At 42.0% G+C, this 22353-nt stretch overlaps 1 protein-coding gene across 1 annotated transcript in view; it reads right to left on the bottom strand.

Moving 5' to 3' along the window:
* Positions 1–22353, bottom strand: part of LOC105529083 (exostosin-1) — an 80227-nt gene that overhangs the window by 38760 nt on the left and 19114 nt on the right. Inside the window, exon 2 of the mRNA XM_011966132.1 lies at positions 74–167. Coding sequence (XP_011821522.1) covers positions 74–151 — 78 coding nt within the window. The 5' untranslated portion in view covers positions 152–167. The remainder of the gene's footprint in view (positions 1–73; positions 168–22353) is intronic.

Here is a 22353-nt window from a genome sequence, read left to right as displayed (position 1 = left end):
GTGATAATGTTAAACCCGCTTAGTCTGGCTTCGGTCCTCAGCCCTATTCTGGGAAGGCTCCAGGGCCTCTTACCTGCAAAGCCTCCAGGAATCTGAAGGACCCAAGCCTGCGACCACGAGGAACCAGACAGAAAGTGGCATTGTGCAGCATTTCCCGATAATCATACCTAGAAAGAGAAGAGGAGTAATCAGCAAATGAAGACCTATTGCAAATGTGGGGATGTTGACCATAGGTGGGCGTCCATGTGCGTGAATTTACGCAAAGCAACTTGGGAAAGTCACCAGCAGGCAGCTCTCGTTTTTCCATTTTGAGGAAGGAGGTTGGGTTGCTGCGTGAAGAACAAACATGAATCACCATGTTGGACAAAGCAATTAGGATCCCTTTTGCAAGCAGTATATATAAAGACGAGCCTGATCATTCTGGCAACAATTTGGTTTGCCCAGTCTTTGCTTCCAAAATCAGATTTTTGGGTCTTGATAAAATATGTTGCCCCATAGGCTTAAAAAGAAGAAGAAAAAAATTACTGGTGCTTCTCCTTCTCCTTTAACAATATGGCATTCAGCAAAACTAAGACTGTTCTTGTTCCCTACCCCTTCAAAATCATGCTATCAAAAACTATTCAGAAAACCTCAGTCACAAGCACAAAACAATATTTGTCTTCTCCTTCAAGACGGAGTTTCTACACTTAACCAAGAACAATCCGTTACCCAGGAAAAATGTTCCTGTTTAAGAATGGCCGACATAACTTACAGGAGAAAGAGGAGGTGAGAGAGAGGGATGCTAGCCTAAGAAAGGGAAAAAAAGAATAACGAGAAAAGAAAAGAAAAGAAAAGAAAAAGCCTGAAATAGTACGGGGTACTGGAAACTGGTCTACAGAAGAGATGAGTTATGTTACTCAAATACCATTTAATGACATTACATTGTTTTTGTATTTTGAAAAAAAAATACAAAATATGAGTGTTACCTGACTCTTTACACCAGGGAAGTTTAAGAAAGATAAAAAGCATTTCATGTTGTTTAGGACTGTCACTTTTAAAATGATTACCACAAACACATTCCAACATAGGCAGTTTCAAGTACATTATGAGTTTAAGAAAACTTGGGAAGGTAGAGATGGCTCGTGTCCTGTAAAGGCCCCGATTCTTACAGCCAAGATGAAATCACTCTCATTTTTCAAGAGCTTCCAATGCTGAGCAGACAGGTGTGACTTTGACAGTAGCATATGTCACCACCATTTTCTGACTCTAATAGTCTAATTTAATCATAGCCTAAAGGCACTGAATTCTTCCCTCTTCTTTTTGGAATATTGGTATATACATTTATATTTTTAAAGTCCACATCTATTTTTACATTCTCATACAAACTAGGCATACGGGAGTAAGCCAATTTTCAATTATAAACCCGTCATTAAGAAGAGACATCATGCAAAGGACCATTTGCTTAAACAAGCGTGTACAACTAATTTGCACAAGAAAAGGTCACCGTGAATGGATTAAGATTATCTCCATTGAGAGTAAAAATTTTCTAAAACCTTTGCTGCATTAATTAAATTGCAAAATAGACTTCAAAGTAAAAAAGATTTTTAGGAAGGCCTGAATTTAGTTAAATATAAAAATAATAATAAATTAGATGGTAGTGATTTCTTCTTCCTCATCAAACACAGGAAAATGGTTGACAAATATATTCAAGTTCAAATGTTGATAATGTCTGAATCTCTGCCTAATAGATGGAGAAGAGAGAAATGTGTACACACACACACACACTCTCACAAAAATATATGAATAAAGTTTAAGCTGATTTTTTTTTTAATTCAGAAAGGTCGAATATACTTCAGACTACAGCAAGATTTAATAAGTGCCCAGAATAGAAACCCCTGAGGGACTAGCACAGAAGGTCCTACATCCTCATCATTAGCCTACGAAAAATGTAAAATCCTATTAATGTTCTGCATTGTAACAAGTTTCAAAGTTGCTAGTTGCAGAATTTACTTTAGGGAATGTGTGGAGGAAGAGGAAGGGCAGAAAACTTATAGGAAAAATTAAAATGACAGTTATAGTAGGTTGCTTAAATGGTTATATAGAAGGACTATTTGCTGATATAGCAAGTAAGGTTGACATGATCGAAGCTTGTATTCCTTCACGTAACAGGTAATTTGAGCTGTGGGAAGAATACCCTTGCAGGAATTAGGAAACCACTAGGTAGCTGTGAAACTTAATAAAACCCATGAGTTTTCTATCTGCTTCCTCATCTGCAAAATGAAATAATTGGGCTAGATGACCATAGATTCAGTTTTAGTATTCGATTATTCTTTATCTTATCATTTTTACAGAAGAAAGAGGAATGTCCTTTAAGAATATCCCACTGCTTGGGTTTCCATACCCATTATATGTATATGTATATGTACACAATTCCATACCCATATATGTATGTATATGTATACATATACATATCTGTTCATATGTATGCTGTGCATGTCTAACATATGTGTATATTCACATAGAGGCTCATACAGAACACATACACTCCTACCTTAGAACAATGATTTTCATTCAGATTTCTAAGCATGCTCAGCCCGTGAACCAGCCTCTCTCTTCTGCTCTCTGGACAGTGAGTCTATGAATAACTAACATGTTCTACCTGAAGGAAGAATGATGCCCCACAAGTGGGCAGACAACAATTCTAGTTTGACCGCATGCTTGGTCCTCTCCCACTCAGTCCATTGTGATGCTCTTTCACACTGCACATCAACCTCCTAGTAGATGCTTAAATCCACTCATTTATTCATTCATTCTTTCAAGAAATATTATGTTTCAGACACTATCCCATGTGAACAGATGGAGTCCAGAGAAGGTCTTCTCTAGTTGCCGGAGCTACCAAAGAAGCACCTGACAATGAGAAAATGCTGATGAGATGAGAATTGAAGATATAAACATCTCTTGGGAGTATTTGCATGACAAGAGGAGATTATAGAAGGCCCACCTTCCAGAAGAAACACAAAGAACTCTGTGGACACTCTCCCCAGCAAAACAACAATTTAGTAACAATCATAAAAACATTTTAAGTCTCTGAGAATTGTCCTAAGGGGATAACGACAAATAGAGAAACAGTCATCCAAGAAAATCTACCAAATCTTGGCAAGAACCATGAGAGTCTGTGGCAACTGGTCCCTGACCTGTTCCATGACCAACCCCTACTAGCTCCGCCTTACAGGAGCTTTACTCTGGGGCAGTGCAGTCAGGGAGGCTGGGCTTTCAGTCCCCCCAGGTCCCATCAAGAAAGTGAAAAAGAGCCTACAGAAAGAGAGAATGGGCCGGGCACAGTGGTTCACATGTGTAATCCTAGCACTTTGGGAGGCCGAGGCAGGCAGATCACCTGAGGTTAGGAGATTGAAACCAGCCTGGCCAACATGGTGAAACCATGTCTCTACTGAAAATACAAAATTAGCCGGGCATGGTGGCACATGCCTGTAATCCCAGCTACTTGGGAGGCTGAGAAAGAAGAATTACTTGAATTTGGGAGGTGGAGGCTGCAGTGAGCCGAGATAGTGCCATTGCACTCCAGCCAGGGCAACAAGAGTGAAACTCTATCTCAAAAAAAAAAAAGGGGGGGGGGGAACGTATTTGCCAATCATATATATGATAAGGGACTTTCATCTAGAATACATAAAGAACTCTTCTGACTCAACAATAAAAAGACAAATAATACAATTTTAAAAGAGGCTAAGGATTTGAATAAACTTTTTTCCAAAGAAGACACATAAAGTGCCGATAAACACATGAAAAGATATTCAACGTCAATAGTCATTAGGGAAAAGCAAATCAAAACTACAATGAGATACCACTTTACACCCACTAGGATGGCTACAAGCAAAAGGACAGATGAGAACAAGTGCTGATGAGGATGTAAAGAGACTAGAACCCTTCATACACTTCTAGCAGGAAGGTAAAATGGTGCAGCCACTTCAGAAAATAGTTTGGCAGTTCCTTTTCAAACTAAAAATGGACTTACCATATGACCCGGTAATTGCACTCTTGGGCATGTATCCCAGAGAAATGGAAACTTATTTTCACGCAGAAACTTGTCCACAAATGTTCACAGCAGTTTTGTCTGTAATAACCTCAAACCTGGAAACTACCCAAATGTCCTTCAATGTGTGAATGATTCAACAAATTGTGGCACATCCATAGCCTACAATACTTCTCAGCAATGAAGTGGGACAGACTATTGATACACACGACAACTTCAAGGAAATTATGCTGCATGAAAATGTCACCCTGAAAAGCGTACATACTATAGAATCCCTTCTATATGACATTCATGAAATCACATAGTTACAGGGATAAAGAACACTTAGAGGTTGTCATTGGTTGGGGGAGGGGGAAAGACAGGGAGACTTGAAGGTCAAATGGGGGGATATAATGTTTTAAGATGGACTAATTTTCCCTCATTTCTGATGTTTAGAAATGTGAATTACGGCCGGGCGCAGTGGCTCAAGCCTGTAATCCCACCACTTTGGGAGGCCGAGACGGGCGGATCACGAGGTCAGGAGATCGAGACCATCTTGGCTAACACGATGAAACCCCATCTCTACTAAAAAATACAAAAAACTAGCCGGGCGAGGTGGCGGCCGCCTGTAGTCCCAGCTACTCGGGAGGCTGAGGCAGGAGAATGGCGTGAACCCGGGAGGCGGAGCTTGCAGTGAGCCGAGATCGCGCCACTGCACTCCAGCCTGGGCGACAGAGCGAGACTCCGTCTCAAAACAAAAACAAAAACAAAAACAAAACAAAAACAAAAACAAAAAAAAAGAAATGTGAATCACGTAATCACACACTACTTAAAAGAAACATATGATATCCTAAGCAAGAAGGTAAGTGGGTGAGGGAGCCAACTAACTCCAGATAATTCGCCGCTCTAATAAATGGTTTTGTTACCCTTTTTGGATGGGCATTAAGTTCCCCACTGTGCAGCTAAAGAAGGACAGAAGGTAGAAGAGTTTTCACAAATGACTATAAAGAAAAGTGCAATAAAAATTACATGACTTTGAATTTAACCTAGAAACCAGTACCACTCTATGGCCATAATAATTTTACACTTTAAGTTGTATTGAACAATGTATGGGATGCACCCCATTTAAAATGGACTATGCAGTAATGCACAATCAAAGTCCTGCCCCTCTGTAGGAAACACATTTTTGCTGGCAGCCATTCTGTGCAACCGGGAAAGATGGGGGAGTGTGGCATAGAGCAGGGGTTCTCAAAGTGTGTTCTCCCAACCAGTGGCAACATCTGCATCATCTGGGAACTTGGTAGAAATGCAAATTCTCAGCCTCACCCAAACCTGCTGAATCAGAAACTCCAGGGGAAGAGCCCAGAATTCTGTGTTTTAACAAGCCCTCCAGATAATTACGATGCACCCTGAATTTTGAGAACCACTGGCACCATAGTTAAGAGCTTAGTAATTAAAAGCTTAGTGGTTGGGCAGCTTTAGACACAGCCAAACCTGGGTTCGAATTCCAGCTTTTCGATTTATAAACTGAGTAACCTTGAGAAAGTTATTTAACTTGTTTAATCCTAGTTTCTTGGTTGGCAAAATGGGAATAATACTTACACTGTGAGGATTAAGTGATACATTTTAACCAAAGCACGAGCAAATTATAAGCAAACTATAAAAGGCAGCTGTTCTCATTAGGACTGAAGGAAGATAACAGAACATAATGGAAAACATAGCCAGCTTCAAGTTGGAAAATCTGGGCTGAGGAAGAATTTGGGTTCTTGATCTACCACTTCCTGTGTAACCCCAGCAAATCATTCAACTTCTCCAAACCTCAAAGTTGTGAAGATCAAATGAAATCATGTACAATGAATATAAACGGCAAAGCACTATGCAATTCCAAGTTATTATGATAAATTATATCAGAATAAGAGGGATATAAACATTTTTTAAAACCCTAGTAACAATGAAAAAGAATGAAAACTACACCAGATTCCCAAAGACAGAGCCAAGAGACAAATGTGGAACAGACCCTTTAAAGTAAAACGGAAATAGAAGCTGTGAATCACAATAGAACAGCAGCTTCTAATTGAAGGCTTTTGTCTTATTATCAAAAGCTACGCAGACAAGGATGTTGCTGGTGCACTGTGCTCACAGGTCCTCCTGTGGCTCCCACAATCTCTCTGTAGCACGCGTATTTGCCAAGTGAACCTGCTTTTTGCTAACCAAAGACGATAGGAAAGAAACAAGTGATCCAGCCTCTCATCTCTGTACTCACACAATTCTAGTCTCCCCATGATGTTTTCACAGTTTGTCTCAAGTATTTATTCATAAAGTAACTTAACATCTACAGCTGATCTATTCCCTCCAGTCCGCATCCTCATAAGTAATTAATCTTTGCTTATACCCAAGTTTGAATCATATCCCTTAAGAAAAAAAGAAAGAAAGAAAATAAAAATAATTTATGACTGTTGTAGTTCTCTAAAGTGCATGGGGATGAGAGAAATAAAATTAACATCCTTTGAGCACCTCCGGAGGTGCCTTTTTCATTCATTCACCAAGCATTAGCTGAATGTCTACCCTGTGTAAAACAACATGTGTTATCAGATGATGGTTAGTCAGTGAGAGGAGTGCTAGGATTGGACATGAGGTAGAGGTGGGGGGTATAGAGAGACGTGTGGTAATGGCGGCATGTAGGCAGGGAGGCTTCCTGGAGGAAGTGAGACCCTGAGCTAAATCTTAAAGGATGAACAAGAAGCAACCAGGCACAGCGGTAAGAGGAGGCGATGGGAATTTCTGGGGGTAGAGACAGCATAGCAGGAACAAAGGCATCAAGGTAAGAGAAACTACTCAGTTTGGGGAGAGGAAGGCATGGGGGTGCGGGCTGCTGTTACTGGTGGGTTCCCACTAGGAAGCCTTTGTTTGACATCTCCTAGAGCTCAGAAATGATCCCTTGCAGGTGATCAGGGTGTCACTGAAGGGCTTAAGCAGAAGAATGACATGTTACCAAAGGTGTGCTCAGGACTTTATATAACCCAACTTCACAGAGAAGCAGTTAAGTTCAGAGACCTCGAAAACCCTTCCAACGCAGCCTATGTTCCAACTCCTGGATTTCTGATTCTAAATCCCATTTTCTTTTCATCACATCGTATTGCCTTCTCAGTCAGCCCATACAACATGCAGTGTCTAAAACTGACATTTCTTATGAAGCCAGGTCCTAAGCAGTTCACCTAGTTTCAAGCATGGGCTATTCTATTTGTTGCCAATTTAAAAGGGCTGTTTCTCTCCCACTCAAAACTTCACCCCAGATCACTACCAGGAGTTCAGTTTAAGAAGGTACTCTGTCATTTATTTACTAACCATGTTGTCTTAGACCCTTCCCTGGCCTTTACAGGTTTAACAGTTTAAAATTTCAATTACTACTATTATTATTTTGAGATAAGATCTTGTTCTGTCACCCAGACTGCAGTGCAGTGGTGAGATCACAGTTCACTGCAGCCCCGACCTCCTGGGCTCAGGGAATCCTCCTGTCTCAGCCTCCTGAGTAGCTGGAACTACAGGCATGTGCCACCATGTCAAGCTAATTATTAAACTTTTTGTACAGATGGGGTCTCACTTTGTTGCCCAGGCTGGTCTTGACCTCCTGGGCTCAAGCAATCCTCCTGCCTCAGTCTCTCAAAGTGGTGGGATTACAGGAGTGAGCCACCATACCTGGCCTCAAATTTCAGCTATTTTTGAGAAAACTCTGAAGTTTACAGCATGCAATAGTATGAGATTGGCCCAAGACAAAGATCTGAACTGAGAAACATATATAAGTGGGAGCTAATCTTTTAGCTGGAAAATGGGTCCAACTGGCCACTGTTCCATCTCAATTAGGTCACTTGAAAACATGGAATATGGAAAAGTATAGGTCCCTGGGGTATTTGAGAATTCTCTGGACTTAAGGAGCCATAGTTTCTCCATGACACCTACTCACACAGAGTCTTTGTGCACATAAATGAGCTGCTATATATGCCAGTGTCAGGCAAGTACAAACGAGCTATGCAAACGTGCAGTGCTGGGCTCTGGGCCTGGCTGACCAGGTGGGCTGCAGCTTCAGGGATGCTCGGCGTCCCCCAGCAGGAAGGAACTCGCTATTTGGAGGTGGTGCAATTCCTTACTCAAGACAGTTTTTTGCTTTGAGCATTGCCTGCTGTTAGAACTGCCACACCGCTCCCCTCCTCCCCAGTCATGCCAAGGATTAAGAATGTATTTCCTTGTGACACTTCTCAGTCTGAGGCTGCTGATCCCAAGCTGTCGACTGCAGAGAGCAACACACGGCTAAAACCAGGGCCAGGAATTTATATTCACCCGTTCACACTTCTTGGCTTTCCACAGAAGACAGTCTCCTTTTCATGTCCACTTAAAATCCATTTCAACATAGGGAAGGTAGGCAGGTAACATTTTGTGGGCTGAGGCTGAGGCGTGAAATCCCTACGGGAGGCATTCGCTCTCTTACCCAGGATCTCATGACAGCCTCATAACCACTGGGGACGTGTGGAAAGATACACCTGCCTTTCACAGGAAGAGGGAGTCCGAAGAGTCCTTGGACTCAAACATCTTGTCTGAACACACTGGGTTATAATCTCTTACCAACTCTAAACTCCACCCCTCATCCTTAGGCTAAATGTCTACTGACAGTTCAGAACCTTAAACTTAGCCCAAGTGGTAATCGCTACCTGTGTCTATTAATGAACACAACATGTACCAGGTGTACCTCATACTTCAAGAGGGGTAAAAGAAGACCATCTCAATTCCTGCTCATTAAATAACAGCTCAGCGGATAATATATAAAGGTAAGTTTAAAAAAAAAAAAAAGATAGCTATTAGTAACAACATTTTTAAAACTTTTTTTACATTTTAATTTTTTGTAGAGACAGAGTCTTGCTATGTTGCCCAGGCTGGTCTTGAACCCCTGGCCTCAAGTGATCCTCCCACATCCTTCCCAGTCCCCAAAGTATTGAGACGACAGGCGTGAGCCACCATGCCTGGCCAGATATAAATTATAATAACAACAGTACCCCCACTTTTTAAGTATTTCCTGTGGGTGGGGCACTGAGCTGCCCAATCTGCATTCTTTTTTTTTTTTTTGAGACGTAGTCTCGCGCTGTCCCCCAGGCTGGAGTGCAGTGGCGCGTTCTTGGCTCACTGCAAGCTCCACCTCCAGGGTTAATGCCATTCTCCTGCCTCAGCCTCCTGAGTAGCTGAGACTGCAGGCGCCCGCCACCACGCCCGGTTAATTTTTTTGTATTTTTAGTAGAGAAGGGGTTTCACCGTGTTAGCCAGGATGGTCTCGATCTCCTGACCTCGTGATCCACCCGCCTCGGCCTCCCAAAGTGCTGGGATTACAGGCGTGAGCCACCGCACCCAGCCCAATCTGTATTCTTTATTGTGCCTTATTTTTACAACCATCGTGGAGTATAGGTGCTATTGGCCCCAGTTTACAGATGATGAAGTGTCAAAGGTTTTGTTCAGTTTGTGCAAGGAGGACAGGATCCACGACCAGCTGTCATCTCTCAACCTACCCAGGAGGAAAGAGAAACGAGGTGCCAGCAAAGGTGAAAATAAGAGACATTTAATACATCGTGCCTGTGATATTAATCTCAGGTACTTTCTGAAAGAGGCGAGGTTTTGCAGCACCAGTTTTTTCTTTTTTTTCTCCCTTTGAGCAGAGTCTTGCTCTGTTGCTCGGGCTGGAGTACAGTGGCATGATCTCAGCTTACTGCAACCTCCGCCTCCTGGGTTCAAGCGATTCTTGTGCCTCAGACTCGCAAGTAGGTGGGACTACAGGTGTGTGCCACCATGCTCAGTTAATTTTTGTATTTTTAGTAGAGATGGGGTTTCACCATGTTGGTCAGGCTGGTCTTGAACTCCTGGCCTCAAGTGATACACCTGCCTTGGCCTCCCAAAGTGCTGGGATTATAGGCGTGAGCCACTGTGCCTGCCCAGCACCAGCTTTTATACTCAGCAATACCCACTTCCAAAATTCTTCTCAAGAGAAATGCAATTCCAAGACACATGGGCCTAAATTCCCTGGTTAGAAACAAAATGTTTTTGAAAATGCTAAATAAAGGGTTACCTGAGTAAAGTGGCAGGGAGGGGGTGCAGGGGGGAAAGAGGGGATTAACAATAAAAGAGCCAACAGCAACAGTGACCTCAGATGGATAAATGGGTCCAGAAGGGGCACGCACAGGCCCAGTGGTGATGGGGAAGCCTGAGGTCATTATCTTACCATTAACTACCTTTCACGAGGCTCTAAGCCAATGGGACTGGTTAAGTGGAATGGGGCCAGGAAGTATGGACTGCAGCCTGAGAAGACCGGGATAGGGGTAGACAGTGCAGTGTGTCTGTTCTAAGGGTGTCAGCTCCCCACCTAGGACAATCTGAGTCCCAGGAGGCTGGCTGTGGAGGGAGCACTTCTTCCCTACATTCCTCTCTTTCCTTCTTTTTCTTAACTTCTACTCCTGTTGCCTAGAGGAAGCCTTCCCTGATCCCTGAAGTTTGGGCACCCTGTGCTAACTCTCTATTGCTCACTCTGTATTAAGTTGCGCATTTTTCTCATCTTCCTTCCCCTGGATTCCGGGACACAGGACCTTGGTCCTACTTTCTGTTGACCCAACAACTACCTTAAGGCCTGGCCTACTGTAACCACTCAGAAAAAGAGTTGTTAAATTAATGTAAGGTGCTCAGTGTCTACCAATTTGCATTAAAGTGTACAGGGGCTGTGGAAGCAACAAGATAACAAAGATAAGATGCAAGCCCTTCATTACAACAATCTCCACTTTAACAAACACATGCCCAACTCTTGATTATGCTGGGTTCTTCCAAGGATGAGTTCACTCCTATGCTTACACCAAGCCCAATTTACTTGGGGAATGAAAAATCGTGTTATTTATTTAGTCTTCCTATTGTAGATTTTAAAATCCCTTCTCTGTTTTTATTTCTACAGGTCTGGCAGCTTGTTAAAAATGTCATCTTCTCCCTGCACGGTGAGGAGGGTGGAAAATTTGTGTTTCACCAGCCCTGATAAATAGCGTTATTTGTAAATCAAAGTTAAATGCATGCACAGTGCTGTTCAAACTGAACCTTCTCCTGGCCTTCCTCCATGTCTGAACTGAAGAAAAAAAAATTGTAGAATATCCTCATGGCTTCTGCAATGACAAACCCTGCACCAGTCCAAAGAGCAATGACTCCCTCCCCCTGCACAGAAAATTGAGCTCGAACCAATGTTCTGACCACTTCCCTTCTTGATCCAACATATCCTTTCCAGCAAGACCAGCCTGGATCAGGTCTTGGATTAGAGGGATATTTCGCATTCCTACTATTCTCACCCCCAGGGCAGGCACTGTGCAGAGCCTGTCCTGTGTCCTGCATTCTTGTCAGTGCTTAATCCTTTTGTCTGGCCCCTGCACTTAAGTGATTATAAAATATCTTGAGAATCCAATGACAGTTTACGGAATGTCAGCTGGTGCCACCAACCTCACCTTCCCATTTCCTCTCCCACTGTTGCATCACTAGCCTCTGCCTTGTGACTTTGACAGTCAGGGCTGCCACCTCACTCCTGAGCCGCTGGTACCGAATACACAAACAAGACCTCAGAACTCTGTGTAGGCTGACATAGCACATTCTCAAAAAATTCTAGAACACCCAACTTACTATGAATGCTGCATGAAGCTAGTTGTCTATGCAAAGTTTAATCATTCCCATCCGGGTATGTGAATGCATAAATGTATAGATACATGGCTGTATCCATGGGACATAAAATTTGGGTTACGGTTGAAGATTTGATGCCACATGTTACTGATTTACAGGATTATCTTTGCATGAAGGTTGGGTCCTTAGGGATTGGAGAGGCCCACAAGTCTAGATTCTGCCATTTCCTTTGGCAGAAGTACAACAGTGCCCTGGGGAAGATGGTCTGTGGAGCTGAGTCACCTCTCCCTCCTCCTCCTCCAGCTGGCCATGCTTCCCACAGTTCCTTTGAGAAGCAGATAGAGCTAGCTAGCTCCCTGGCACTCTCATTCTGGAAAGAGGCTGTGGGACAGAAAGAAAATTTAAGCACTGGATTGAGGAGAGGTGGACCAGATGGCCCAAAGGATGTCTTCATGCCCTGACATTTACTCACTGGACAAAGGAGTATTGAGCAGGCCCTACATGTCAGGTAGCACTCTGAGCACTGGGATGCCATGAAGCAGGAGTCCTCCAGGAGTGCTCATTCATGGATTTTGCAATTCAGTGGCAACCAGAGTCTCCTCACACCCCTCTTCCTATACCTCCTTAATCCCTTTCCTCCTTCAGCTCAAGCATGCACGAACAGAGCAACAGAAACCATACTCTGCTTCTCACTAGTTTTAAACAGAATGAGTTCAATCGTATCTTCCTACAGTCCATAGTCTATAGAGCAGCCAAAGACACCTTTCAAATGTCACTCCCAGTCTGAACACCCTCCAAGGGCTCCTCCTGGCACGCAGAATAATATTCATGCCCTACACCCTGGCCGACTGAGTCCCATGAGAACTGGCCTCTGCCCACATCTCGGACTGCCCCATCCTCAGTCACCATCTACAGCTACAAAGTCCTGCTCTCAATTTCTCGGCAGAGAATGCTAACTTCCATCTCCTGCACTTGCACTTGCTGTGCCCTCTGCCTGGAATTCCTCTCCAGGATCTCTCTCAAGCTGCCTATAAGCATTCAAATAGCCCCTTCTCAGAGAGGCCAGCACAGACCAACCTGTGCTCCTTCCACTCCCTTTCTGTTGCCCTGTTTCATCTCTGTCCTGGCATTTACCAAGGTCAGAATTAACACGTGTTTGTTTTACTGGCTTACCTTCTTTCTCCCCAAATGTAATATATGCTTCATGAGAGAAGGAGCTTTCCTTTTCTTATTCACCACTGTGACCCCAGACCCTGTACTATGCCTGGCCCACAGTAATCTTTTAGGAAATATTTATTGAACCTATGTCAGATTATTCAACACTCACCCCATTCCTCGTGGGTTAATAAAGCCCAGGTCATAAAGTGTCCGAACTGCTGGCAATGTTTGCAGGGATAATTCATATGACAAGTTTCTAAAAGGATATGGAGAAGTTTTCTTTCATCTTTGTTTTATACAACGCTAGCCTTCTCTCTCTAGTTAATGGTATGATTCTTCAAGTTCTCTAAATGCCACCTGCTATGAAAGCAAGAGCCCATTAAAAATGCCTGTAGAAGAAATTTCTTAAAGAAAGAACATCTTTAGAGATGTTTATGTAAAGTGATACAATGAAACCCTGCACAAATTAATAACTAAAGCATTTATGAATATTAGGAAGGATGAGGCAAAAATTTTCTTGGAACAGTTTTTGTACATATGAGGTAAAACGCAGAAGATGTCAAAGGCCTGGCATTGTTATGCTTCTTTCGCCTCTTCTTTGAGTCCCAAATTGTTATGGCATATACCCAAAATCCATCTATTGCTTCAGAAGTATAGATCATTTTCCAAAAGAAGCATCTGGAATAACTAATTTGTTACCAACGCCAGTGATTAAACACACATGATACCATGGGGCTGAACGGCCGGCCATGAGTCCCAGTTTTCCATTGTATTAGGTTTCAGCTATTAACCAATCAGTCTGTTTATAGAGTATGAATTTGTAACATAGATGGCTCAGAACTCTTGGCTATGGGGCCCTTAAGAGGATAGCATTTCTGTCACATGGAATATCTTGTTGCTTGGTTTCCATTAAGGTATCTTGGCTTTTAAATAAACTGTCAAGTAAAACTTGGCATCAAAACACAAAGTGAGTAACTTCCTTTGTTGAGTCGCTGACAGCTCCACTGTGTGTCAGATAGATAGCTGCTAAGAGTCAGCTCCAAAGGCGACTGCAGCCTCTTTGGAAGGATGCTGGTATCACAAACTGCCTTCCTCAGGATTAAGGCTAAGCAAAATTTAGGCATAATCTTTATGGAAAGGTAACCCAGCAATGGCCTGTCGGCCATATCCCTCTCCACAAGTGTTGGTTTTGGAATTAGAAAAGTTTTGGAGGTGCGAAAACATAATTGGAAAACTTTTTTCCCTGCTTAAAGGGCTAATTGATTTCACAGGTGTTTAATTATCATTTGCTGTGAGATAATACCTTGTAGTGCCATAAAAAATGGATTTAATTTTCGAGCGCTTGCAAAACCATTTCCAAAGCCAAGTCAGAGCTAAAGCTAGATAACTATTCTATAAATCAAACACACTGCCTCCTTTCTTTGAAATTTTTAATACTTGGGGATAATGATATCTGACAACCTTGAAACTAACATGAAAAGGATTTTTCTGCCAAGTGCCAAAAGTCAACCATTGGAGCATTTCAGGCAGTTTGGTTCATTAACAGTGACTCAGGCAGCCTCAGGACCCTGCCTGCAGGCTTCCAAAACACCCCAAAGGTAAGAGCATTGGTGTGTGTCAAGACACAATATTATCTACCAAGATCAAATAGTCATATATCCAATAAGGTCTACAGAAAAACAGAAAGAAACCCCAAACCACCCTTCGCACAAAAAACTGCCTGGAAACAACAGTAACTCTCTAAGCTCAAACTAAGAGTCCTGGAACTTAGAAAGTAGAGATGTTTTAACTTGATCAAGGGATGCTTTCCTATCTTATGCTTAAGGCACAACACTTGTGCTTTCTGTAATAACAAGGGAGGGAATCATAAAATCAAACAAATGTTAACAGCTGGAAGGCACCACAAAGATCATCCAGTCCAAATATCCAGATGAAAAAAAGCAGCCAGGAGAGGTCAAGTAACTTACCCAAGATATCACCAGGGGCAGAACCAAGATAAAAAGAATAATTCTGAGTGAGCAGAGAAAGGAAAAGAAAGCTTGAAAATAGATTTAGAGTCCCATTCTCACCCAAAATCTAAAAATATAAGGAAGAATTTTTAAAAAAGACAAAAAAAAAAAGTGAGGTTTCATTCTGTAAGAGGAGTGGCTATTTCTTCAACAGAGCCCAGTTTCCACAGAAGTGCTTAAGCAGCCTTAAATAACTGCTTGGGAGTTTTAGTTAGTGCCACGTTTCGGATTTTTTTTTTCTCTCCAACTTCTATTCAGAAGCTGCTGAAATCCTACCATGTTCCATTAGATTAAGTGTGCTTAAATGATTTAAGAAAGCAGCGTAACTTAGCTGGACACACACATGCACGCATGCAAGCACGCACACACACACACACACACACCATTATTTAATTTATTTAATGCCTGTGTATGGAGGGTGCATGCACCCCAAACCACTGTATAACAAAGATTTCTGGGCAGTTCAGGTTGGCCTTCGCAGTGCTGGATAAAATAATATACGGCAATATGCAGTATAATTGGTGCCATTCTTGGACACTGTGTTTGGGTCCTGGTAGTAAAAGTCTGGGCCAAAGTCATGTGGGCTGAAAGGGCAGAGGACAATGTGGGCCCCAGTATAGTCTGAAAAGAGTTGGAATGGAAGGGCATCCCTAGGGACTGGCTTAGGATTGCAATGAAACTCCTTCAATGAATAAAAATGGTGGCAATAACTCTAGCTAACATTTATTGAGAACTTATTATGTGCCCAACTCTCTGCAAAGCACTTTATGTCCATTTGGCCACTTGCTCTTCCAATAATCCTATGAAGTAAGTAGCGTTATAGCTCCCATTTTGTAGAAGAGGAAATTGAGGATCACCCCTAATTTGTCTAAATTCACTTAATACGCAGGTGGGTAGAATTTGAACTGAGGGCATTGTGACTTCAGGTCCTAAGTTACTGTACACAATTGCACACTGCCTCCTTTCCATAATGCTTTTTGGAGATGTCCCATTGGCTAGCTAAATGAGCTGTGTCATCAGGGACACCATGAGAACCATTATGAAATGCACTGGACTAAGTTATGTCTTCTAACCAAAGATGTGCCTGGCATGGGGAAAGAGCTTTTATGTGGCTCTGAATAAGAGATAATATCTTTCCCAGGGTCCGCCCCATCTCACACATTACTTCCAGGTCTTGGGGACTTGATAGAGCAGGTGAGAAATAAATTCCTGTTCATTTGCTATATTTATCTCAGCCAGGACCACCAATGGAACATAGAAACTTCAAGACCTCTTCCTAAGACTTTATATGATTCTTAGTTTCCCAATCCATCGTGAGGCTTTGGTGCCAAGACCCATAACATGACTTTTAGTTCCCTAATAAGCTTGTGGAGTCTCTACTATGTGTGCAGATCTTTAAGGTCATATGGACAAAATTGGGAAGATACATAAAACAAATACTGTAGGAGACAATGAGATTTCATTCATTCATCCATCCATCCATTTACCAATAGCACTTATTATGTACCTACTAAGCACCAGGTATTCTATTGTCAGGATACAATGGTGGGCCAAATAAAAAATCCTTGCTGTGATGTAGACTAAATCCATAGAATGGTTTGCAAAACAAAGGTTAGGAATCCATGCTGCCTGGAAAAATGAGTGTGATTAAAGACTGGATGTCTGAGGCCGGGCGTGGTGGCTCACATCTGTGATCCCAGCACTTGGGGAGGCTGAGGAAGGCAGATCATTTGAGATCAGGAGTTCAAGACTGGCCTGGCTAACATGGTGAAACCCTCTCTCTACTAAAAATACAAAAATTAGCTGGGTATAGTGGTGTGCACCTGTAATCCCAGCTACTCGGAAGGCTGAGGCAGGAGAATCATGTGTCTGGATGGATAAGCACTGTCATTCAGTTAAACACGTTGATCATATCAGAGCATTCTATATTCAACATACCTGCTAAGCAATAACTAAGGCAGCAGACGTTGATCCATGTTACAGACAGTAAAGTTGCATCAGAAAAGAGCCTTAACAACTTGATTAGAGTTAATGAAAGATACTTAAAGTTGTTCTAGTTCATCTTATCTGCTCTTCCCTGGAGACCTGGAAACTCACCTTTTTAGCACTTATTTATAAGCCCCTCTCCTATTACCGCAAAATTCTACAGACTCTGTAGAAATGGTGCTGAGTCTCTAAATAATCACATTTTCATGGTAATTAAAAGCCAAATTCCCTAACTCCCTAAATGCTATGAGCAGCTTGAATGCCTGTGTTTTGTCCTAACATTGAGCATCTCTAGGGTGAAGGAAAACCATGATAGAAAATACTGAAATGACTTAATTGCAGAAAAAGGCAGCCTTATGATGAAGTAGCAGTGAGCTTCTGCCGGGATGGCACAGCCAGGGGAGGAAGCTGCTCACAGGAGGAACGCCCAGGAGCCCTGGCCTCTGCCCTTCTTCAAGTACTGACTACTGTGAGGCCTGGGCCGAGGTCCTGCAGGCCAGGAGAAGCCCTGAGATGACATCTTTCTGCTATGGTGACAAGTCCTTCCCGTTGATTCTAATAGTTGTTAAGGTAAGAGAGGTAAACAAGGGAATTTAAGTTATTAATGCATTAGTTTGAATTGGAGCTGGGAACAAAGGAAAAGCCACAACTTGGCTTCATCCAGCAAAGACACTATTTTCATCCATCTGTCTCCTAGACTAATTTAGGGATTACAGGACCTACCCAGGAAGCTCCGATGCAGCAAAGTAAAGATCATATTGTGAGGGCAGACGAGGCCAAACCATTGCCACCTCTATCTTTAAGGCTGCTAATCTCTTAGAAAAAACTGGAAGAAAAAGTTGGAAAGGGCAGTAGAGGGAGAAGACACACACACACACACACACACACACACACACACACACACACATATATATATACCTATTTAAAGACCACCAAATACGTTTTTCATCTTTAAATCAAAGTCCTGCATAGAAAAAGAAAGCTGCTGGTAAGCGTTAAAGGAAAGACTTGTGGCCAATAATACGAAACATGTTTATAAAACAATACCTTAACATGTAGAAATAACAATGATAATGATGATATAACAGCCACACTGTTGAGAGCACACTCATGCGCCAAGCACCATGCTAATTACATACAGTATCGCGTTCTAAGTGTCACAATCTGTAACACGAATACTATGGTCCCATTTCACCGCTGCACACCAAGGTTGACAGAAGTGTGATAATTTTCCCAGAGTTATACAGCCAGAGAAGCATAACTAGAACCTGAACATAGCCCTCTGAATGTGAAGTAGATGCTGCTGAACTTCACTTGCATTGTTTACCAGTAGTTTTGATGTCATACAGAGAAATAGGTATAAACGAAATCTTTCAAAGTAATGAGCACTGAAAATATTTTGGTTCCCACTGCAATGAGTAATTCAAATAATGAACCACTAACCCTTAAAACACAGAACTTATATGTATGCTATGCTGATATTAAAATGGCTTGTTTATAGGTTTTCTGATTGCTGCATTCTGGGTAAGATAAAGCAGTCATATCCTCTCTCTCCTTTGCTTTGACAGGATGCTAAGCACATGTAAAGTTGTCGGAAATCATCTTGAACCTAAAAAACCAAACTAAGTGGCAGGTCTGCTCAGCTAGTTGTAAATATGGGCATAGCTTCACTTTACTGCACTTTGCAGATCTTGAGTTTTTGTTTTTGTTTTTAACCAATTGAAGGTCTGTGGCAACCCTAAGCAAGTCTGTCGGCATCATTTTTCCAACAACATGTGCTCAGTTTCTGTCTCTGTATCACATTTTGGTAATTCTCATAATATTTCAAAACTTTTATTGTTATTGTATCTGTTAGGGTGATTTGTGATCAATGCTCTTTGATATGTTATTACTGTAATTGTTTTGGGATGTCACAAAACTCACCCATATTAAGATGGTGAACTTGAAAAATGTGTGTGTTCTGACTACGCTACCAACCAGCCATTTCCCCTCTCTCTCTCTCTCTCTTTGGGCCTCCTTGTTCCCTGAGACACAAAAATATTGAAATTAGGCCAATTAATAACCCTACAATGGCCTATAAGTGTGCAAGTGAAAGGAAGAGTCACACATCTCTCACTTTATTTACTTAGAGACGGAGTCTTGCACTGTCACTCTGGCTGTAGTGCAATGGTGTGATCTCGGCTCACTGCAACCTCCGCCTCCCAAGTTCAAGCGATTCTCCTGCCTCAGCCTCCTGAGTAGTTGGGATTACAGGCATCCACACCATGCCTGGATAATTTTTTGTATTTTTAGTAGAGATGGGGTTTCACTATGTTGGCCAGGCTGGTCTCGAACGCCCGACCTCAGGTGATCCACCTGCTTCGGCCTCCCAAAGTGCTGGGATTACAGGCTTGAGCCACCGCACCTGGCCACATCTCTCACTTGAAATCAAAGGCTAGAGGTTATTAAGCTTAGTGAAGAAGGAATGTTGAAAGGCACAACAGGTTGAAAGCTATGCCTCTCATGCCAAACAGCCAAGTCATGAATGCAAAGGAAAAGTTCTTGAAGGAAATTAAAAGGGTTACTCCAGTGAACACATGAATGATAAGAGGGAGAAACAGCTATATTACTGGTTTGGAAAAAGTTTTAGTGGTCTGCCTAGAAGAGCAAACCATACACAACATTCCCTTAAGTCAAAGCATAATCCAGGGTAAGGCTTTTTCAATTTTATGATGACTGAGAGAAATGTGGAAGATGCAGAAGAAAAGTTTGAACCTAGCAGACGTTGGTTCATGAGGCTTTAAAAAAAGAAGCTGTTTCCGTATCATAATAGTGCAAGGTGAAGCAGCGAGTACTGATCTAAAAGCTGCAGCAAGTTATTCATCAGATCATTGATGAGGTGGCTATATGAAACAACAGACATGCAATGTGAATGAAACAGCCTTATACTGGAAGAAGATGCCTTCTATGACTTTCACAGCTAGGGAAGAGAAGTCGATGACTGGTATAAAAGTTTGGAAGGACAGGCTGACTCTCTTGTAAGAGGCTAATGCAGTTGGTGACTTGAAGTTGAAGCCAATGCTCATTTACCATTCCAAAAATCCTAGGACCCTTGAGAATTAACTTAAAAGCTGTATCTTTAGCTTTAAAGCTAAATCTACTCTGCCTGTGCTCTATAAATAGATGGAACAACAAAGCCTAGATGACAGCACATCTGTTTACAGCATGGTTAACTGAATATTTTAAGCCTACTGTTGAGACCTACAGCTTAGAAAGAAAAATTTCTTTCAAAATATTGCTGTTCATTGACAAGGCACCTAGTTACCCAAGAGCTCTAATGGAGATGTGTAAGATTAATGTTGTTTTCATGCCTCCTAACACAACATCCATTCTGCAGCCAATAGATCAAGAAGTAATTTGGGGCCCAGGCACAGTGGCTAATGCCCGTAATCCTGGCAATTTGAGAGGTCAAAGTGGGAGCACTGCTTGAGGCCAGGAGTTCAAGACCAACCTGGGCAACGTAAGACCTCATCTCTACAATCAAAAAATTCAGCCAGACTAGGCATGGTGGCTCACACCTATAATCCTGTATAATTCTAGCACTTTGAAAGGCCATGGCAGGAGGATTGCTTGAGCCCAGGAGTTCGAGACCAGCTTGGGCAACATGGCAAGACTCCCCACTGCCAAAAAAAAAAAAAAAAACTCCCACATGGCAGCATGCTCCTGTAGTCCCAGATATTCAGGAAGCTGAGGCAGGAGGGTCACTTGAGACCAGGCGTTTGTGGTTACAGTGACCTATGACAGCACCACTGCACTCCAGCTTGGTCAATAGAACAAAACTGACTCAAAAAAAAAAAAAAGTAATTTTATCAAGTATTGTTATTTTAAAAATACATTTTATAAGGCTATAGTTGACAGAGATAGTGATTCCTCTGATGGATCTGGACAAAGTTAATTGAAAACCTTTTGGAAAGGATCCTAGATGCCATAAAGAACGTTCATGATTCATGGGAGAAGGTCAAAATATCAACATTATTGGAAGTTTGGAAGAAGTTGATTCCAACCTTCATAGATGACTCTGTGGGGTTCGGGACTTCAGAAGAAGTCACTGCAGATATGGTAGGACTAGCAAGAGATCTAGAATTAGAAGTGGAGCCTGAAGATGTGACTGAATTGCAGCAATCTGATAAAACTTGAATGGATGAGGAATTGCTTCTTATGGATGAGCAAATAAAGTGGTTTCTTGAGATGGAATCTACTCCTGATGAAGATGCTTTGAACATTGTTGGAATGATAACAAAGGACTTGGAATATTACACAAACTTAGTTGACAAAGCAGTGGCAGGGGTTGAGAGGATTGAGTCCAACTTTGAAAGAAGATCTACTGTAGGTAAAATGCTATCAAACAGCATTGAATTCTACAGAGAAGTCTTTCATGAAAGGTTAGAGTCAATTGTTGCCGCAAACTCCACTGTTGCCTTATTTTAAGAAACTGCCAGCCAGGCACAGTAGCTCATGTCTGTAATCCCAGCACTTTGGGAGGCTAAGGCAGGCAGATCATTTGAGGTCAGGAGTTCGAGATCAGCCTGGCCAGCATGGTGAAACCCCATCTCTTCTGAAACAAACAAACAAACAAACAAAAATTATCTGGACATGATGGCATATGCCTGTAGTCCCAGCTACCTTGGAGGCTGAGGCAGGAGAATGACTTGAACCTGGGAGGCAGAAGTTGCAGTAAGCTGAGATTGCGCCATTGCACTCCAGCCTGGGTGACAGGGCAAGACAAAAAAAAAAAAAAAAAAAAAAGAAAAAAAAGAGAGAGAGAGAGAGAGAGAGAGGGAGAGGGAGAGGGAGAGAAAGAAAGAAATTGCCACAGCTACTCTCACTTTCAGCAACCATCACTTGATCAGCCAGCAGCCATCAACAAGGCAACACCCTTCACCAGCAAAATGATTATGACTCACCAAAGGCTCAGATGATCACAAGTACTTTTTAAGCAGTATTTTTAAATTAAGGTATATATATTGAGGTTTTTAAAGACATGTTATTGCATGCCTAATAGACTACAGTATAGTGTAAATATGACTTTTATATGTACTGGAAAACTGGAAAAAAAATCATGTGATTTGCTTTATTGTGCTCTTTGTTTTATTTTCACGGTCTGGAAGCAAACACACATCTCTGAGGTGTGTCTTATAACCTAGTGTTCAAAAACAGAGGCACAAAACCCAGCCACTAGTTCAAAACCTTCCCTTTGGGAGGCTAAGTGGAGACTGTAGCAACTACACAATATAAATGTATTTTTAAAAGAAGAAAACAGCAATTGAGAGATGATTTCATGATCTTCTCACTACTCCTGATTTGGAAATCTGGAGAGTGTGGTATGGGCATGAGGGGGATTCTTCTAGATGGGTATGTTAGATGAATCCTTGTAGGGTAGTACAAGTTAAAGATATAAAACACCCAACTGAATGCATGTTCATGATGTATACACATATATTGTTTGTGGGTTTTTCCATCATAAGCAAGAGCCAGAAG

This window comes from Mandrillus leucophaeus, unplaced genomic scaffold (genome assembly GCF_000951045.1).
Source record: "Mandrillus leucophaeus isolate KB7577 unplaced genomic scaffold, Mleu.le_1.0 Scaffold749, whole genome shotgun sequence".
Classification (NCBI taxonomy): domain Eukaryota; kingdom Metazoa; phylum Chordata; class Mammalia; order Primates; family Cercopithecidae; genus Mandrillus; species Mandrillus leucophaeus.
This window is presented reverse-complemented; position numbering and strand designations above follow the sequence as displayed.